General features: G+C 32.5%; 1 protein-coding gene and 1 long non-coding RNA gene across 2 annotated transcripts; both read right to left on the minus strand.

Annotated features, from left to right (window-relative positions):
- Positions 1-1,898: 1,898 nt before the first annotated feature.
- Positions 1,899-2,314, minus strand: LOC133790105 (uncharacterized). Its single transcript, XR_009873897.1, has 3 exons — positions 2,259-2,314; positions 2,104-2,160; positions 1,899-1,987 (listed from the first exon to the last, which is right to left on the minus strand). It is a non-coding gene; the product is annotated as an uncharacterized LOC133790105 (long non-coding RNA).
- Positions 2,315-4,171: 1,857 nt separating this feature from the next.
- On the minus strand, positions 4,172-4,784 carry LOC133792555 (uncharacterized). The gene is made up of 2 exons (XM_062230462.1): positions 4,740-4,784; positions 4,172-4,570 (listed from the first exon to the last, which is right to left on the minus strand). Exons 1-2 carry the CDS (start codon positions 4,782-4,784, stop codon positions 4,172-4,174), a joined length of 444 nt encoding a protein of 147 aa, XP_062086446.1.
- Positions 4,785-5,274: the final 490 nt, after the last annotated feature.

A 5,274-nucleotide genomic window follows, 5' to 3' on the forward strand; every position in this document is an offset into this window, starting at 1 on the left:
TCAACTTTATGTCTATTGCTCACAACTGCCTCCCCTTTCACAACACTAAGAATAAATGGATACATTGTTTTGAAAGGTCCAACTCTAGATTATCCAGTAGCACTTTATAATCATCAAAAAATGTTTACATAAAAATTTGCACCCTACTATTGAAGAAATGGCTAATAATTAGTTAATTCTTCATTCTTGGTTTGCTCAGTAGCAAAAACATGAATGACCTCCTTAGATTTATGTGTTTATGATGCTAGTAAACATCATTCTACATTTATCAGGAATCATTTTGCTTACAACCCTGTCATGAAACCTGTGTAGATGGATGAAAAATTCTAGTAAGATATTAAATCTAATAGTTGTCTTAACTAGAGCAGCGTTTCATAAAAAAAAAAAAAACACATGGTAGTATGTTAATATGAACCATATTCATGAATCAAAATTTCTAGACCTCAGTATATATAAAGTATAACCATAAAACAAAATTTAATTTGCTTCTAAAACATTATATAATTCATACATTAAGAACCAAAGCATTTGAAATTTTATAGCAATTACAAGAAATAAGAAAGAAATCAGCAACAATAAGATCAAGTGGTACCATCTAAGAGAACTATAGAAGTAGACCCTACAGAAAATTTCGACTAAAGCCCAAAGCTAGCTGCAGCTTGATCTAGTCCAAGCTCCTCTCAGCATCCTCAAGCCTCATCTAATATCACAATAAAAATTTACAATAACAGATTTATACATATATAGAATATATAGAGAGAGAGGAAACAAAACAAATATTTTTTGCTGCAAAGCAACTCAGTTACCCAAAAAAATTCATATATTTTGGTTGAGGAAACAAAAGTAAGTAGACTAGCAAAAACGGAGGACAAATACAATTTTAAATTAGTAGGGCTTATAGAAAAAGTTTTATTATTATATTAGCATTGCCTTTAAGACTTCTGTTGAATGAGATGTTACTTACATTGCCATAAGTCACAAATACTGTTTAGTACATTAAGCTTGTTACTCATTCAAGAAAACATAAACTGTAATGGGTTGCCTCAACTTAACTAATTGATTGTCTCAAAGTTAACTAGTTATCTCAAAACTAAATGTCCATATATCATCTATCCCTATATTATATATAGAACCTAAACGCTTGTATGGATCTTCTTTATTATTGTTTATAAACTAGAGCATGCATTATAAAATGTCAGCATGCACAACTCTCATCTCCTCTTCTTTTTTTTTTTAACAAAATGCATCTCTTTTCTCCTGCTACCTCTATTCCCAACCCAACTCAGATGCTCACTCTTTTGCTCTAATGAAACAAAACCAATATTACAGGAAAGGAAATGAAATCAAATGAAAGGATTTCACAAACAAAAGAAAATAATTTTCAAAAAAATAATAATAGTAATAATAATGAAAAGCTAAGCTATTCTGGTGGTATTATTATGTGTTGTTGCTGCTGCACTGCCTTTTCCAGCATGGATGTTCCCTTGAAAATTGTAAACTGCACCTCTATCATATACTTTGACAGCTGAAAAAATTTACAACCAAACCACATTACTCATTTTTTATTTGTAAGACCTAAAAACCAAACAAAATCTTTTAATGGTGTCATGAAATATATATACACTTACTCGATCATCACTCATCTTTGTGAATCCAAACTTGTTTGTCCAGATTTACTCTACTTGCTCAGCAGCAGGAAGAAAAATGTTTTCCACATTCAGGGAAACCAACAACTTCTCTATACATGAAAATAATATTTGGAAATAGCCCTGTTATAACAAACAAAAATATACCAACTTAGTAGTTATTCTTCTTCTGCTTCTTAACATTAACGAAAAGAGAACTAAAATACTGAGAAGAAGAAAAAAAAATCAAAGTTTCATTTGTTCCTACTTTCCCTTGGTGTTCTCTAGTTGTCGCCACTATGGGAAGCTCGACTACCTCTCGACCAAATATCCTAAGAAGACCAGCTGATACAACAATAGACCTGTGTGGATGGATGAATTTGTAGAAGAAAGGTATTATACTAGTATCAATAACCAATTAAAGAAAGAACATTAACATAAAATATTTCCCAATATAATATTAGAAAAGGCGTAGTACCTCACAGTTAAAACTACACAGTACATTCCTCCAAACTCTTGACCATAAATGTTTCTTCTGCAAATTTCCAAAGCAAAAGACATCATAAATTAAGATTCTTTGCTTGCCAATATATTATCACATAAATCACAAACTAATAGGCTAACTTTGCTTACCCATACACCATAACAGGAATCAAATCACGACCAGATCTTGCTACAATAGGATCAAAACACTCTAGTGCATTACAAATCAGAAAATTAGATGCTATTTGTGAGAGCCTATGGAAATTATAGAAACTCATGACACATACAACATATTTTTCTCCCACAAAAATTAATCCCCGTTGTCTAAATGGGTAATGTCGTAAATATGTAAAAAGGATAAGTTAAACAAAAAAATACACATCTAATCAACACTTAAATTGATAACTCCAACAAACATTCAGGAAAAAAACAAGAAGAAAGCAGAAACTACTGCCAAATTCAATTAAAAAACAGTATCTTATTTTTTAATAAACTATTTTCAATCAATATATGTATATATTTAAATATATATGTGTGTGTGTGTGTGTAAGCTTGAAATATAATTATATATGTGGTGGAGAGCTCTCAAGAGCCATCCACCATAAAGATTACATGAACAGAATTCTTAAATGTTGTTAAAAAATAGTACTATTGAAGAACCCACTGTGTTACATGAAATATAAATCAGTTTCACAGTCATTAGGAGAAAAGTATCCAGTACATATTTAAAAGAAAAAAAGCATCACTTAAATGATAAAAATAAATATAACAAGGGTAAGGGTGATTACTATTTTCATCACCGAAACATGATTCTTAAGTTATTTCTTAATAATTCTCCTACTTGTTTTAGACAAACTTATCACATAGTTTCGCATCCATCAAAAAGCAACCACCAAATATTTTTTTCTTAAAAAAAAGGATCATTCAAGAAAAAAAGTAACATATTGAAGTCATATAAAGGATAAAGTACATTAATAAAACCAAAGTTTGCAAGCAGAAGCAACTAATGTCAAATACAAACTAAAATCTTTGAATAGACTCCCAATCTTCAAAACTTAGTATCATCAATACCCTTAAAATAAGCATGGAAATGAGTAGAATTTCTGGTACAATAATAACTTACCCGGAAAATAGCAGCAGACCTTGACAGAAATGGCAGATGTTATAGATATCGCATGTAATATGGACAATCTTTCTCACCCTGCGATATAAACCACATAAGATGACCACAAGCAACTATTGCAGCTTTTATATGTTAAAAGGTTAAAATATAGACAGAACAATGATGTTATACCACTCGGATTGGAAGACCAACAAAGTTAAACACTAGAACTGGTGCTAATGGTGCTGCAGAAGTCTTTCCTCTAGTGTGGTTATATTTACACGCTTTTCCAAATTTACATCCCCCTCACCTCAAATAATACTGCAAGAAGCTCAAGATTTTATAGCACCATAAATTTATTATTAGTCCAAAAGACACATTGCAGTCAAATATGTGGTATTAAAAGAGAGTAAAAAAATCTCCTGAAATCTTATAATATATAACTTTTAACATTCAAATAATTAGAATGAATCAAATGAAAAAATTCACAAAACAAGAGAAAAAGATCAAATTATAGTATCTAGAATTGTTGTAATTATAAAAACCTTACATTCTGACTGCCTTTCTCCATGCCAAGAGCAAACAATACAGCAAAACGAGTGTCTCTAATGTTATCCATAACCAGCAAAATTCCCCATACAAAACCCACCAACCATAACACAACCCAACAAAGAAGTACATCATATATATAGATACACATATCGGAAAAGGTAAAAGAAAAAAAGACACTAAATAGATAAAGACTCACAAAGATAAAGACAACGCATACACAAACAACTTCATTTTGTGGTGAAGTATTGATATAAAATTATATGGGTAAGAATTGAAGAATTAGAAGAAGAAGAAGAAAAAAAAATACCTTATTGCTTCTTTTTTCTAACTGGGTGATTAAACTTGCAATTGGATCCAAACTTACACGTTCTAGTCTTGAGGTAAAATGAGCAATCTTCAGCTTTAGGCCTCACTGGATACTGATACTTTCGAATACCACCACCATACCCGTTCTTCTTATATCCATCTCACTGCTACCATTATTTACTTCACTGCCAAAGAATGTCTCATTTCCACTCTTATTCTCTTCCACTCCACCATCTTCATCATCGTTCTCTTCTACTTCTCTCTTCCTATCCTCATCTTCATCCTCATCCTCGTTTTCATTCTCGTTCTCACTCCCATTCCCATACCCATACCCATACCCATCCTCATTCACATTCTCATTTCCATCATCACTTCCATTCCAGCTCCCCATTTCTTCTCCACTCAAATCCATGTCAACAACCTTTTGCTCATCCTTCTCTTCTTCTTTTTCTTCTTTCTTCTCCTCCAAATTCGATTTCAGAACCGGCTCTTCCTCGTTCTCCTACAATTCAAAACTCGCAAGCTCCTGATGAATAAAAGCTCCGCTTACCTCCTCTTACTTCTCCTTCTCGACCGCCCCATGAGCTTAAGCTAAACGAACCAAACAAAATGAGAATAATAATAAATAAGTACATAAAGATGATAAATAAGCTAAGAGTGAAAGAACTAACCGTAAGGGCCTCCCTCATGGCGATCAAAGCGTTAGCCGCCGCCATGGTTTCTCAGATTGTATGAGTCAAACAATTTTTGCATTGGAAACACAGTCGATGATGGTAGGCGATAGAAAATTGTTTAGAGGTTTGGAAATAAAAAAGTAGAGGCAAATGAAAAAGTAAAAAGTAGAAGATAACTTTACTAATACGCGAGGCTCCAAAATTTGTTACCGCCAATTTTTTTTCCCACCTATTATTTTATTATTTGATGTATCATAATAATTTTTCAATACTATTATATTCATATGTTATGGAAAGGGGTATTTGGTGTAGTGCCTGGAGGGTTTGAGTGAGGTCTGTTAGGTGGAATTCGAGAAAAAGGGATGTTTGGAATAAATAATGACGATTGTTCTTCCTCCACGAGTAGTTGAGCGAGTAGGTCGTTGTAAATTGGTCTCTCACCTCCCCACGGATCTTGCATGAAAATCTACGAATAGAGAAGGGGATATGAGAACATAAAGCCTAAAAACTTGTGTTGAGAGTTGGAATAACG

Source organism: Humulus lupulus, chromosome 7 (genome assembly GCF_963169125.1).
Source record: "Humulus lupulus chromosome 7, drHumLupu1.1, whole genome shotgun sequence".
NCBI lineage: Eukaryota > Viridiplantae > Streptophyta > Magnoliopsida > Rosales > Cannabaceae > Humulus > Humulus lupulus.

Coding starts and splice junctions, on each gene's coding strand:
- LOC133792555 (XM_062230462.1), bottom strand. CDS start 4,784: ATGGCGGCGGCTAACGCTTTGATCGCCATGAGGGAGGCCCTTACG. Junction 4,571..4,739: donor CCATGAGGGAGGCCCTTACG/GTTAGTTCTTTC, acceptor TTTGAATTGTAG/GAGAACGAGGAAGAGCCGGT.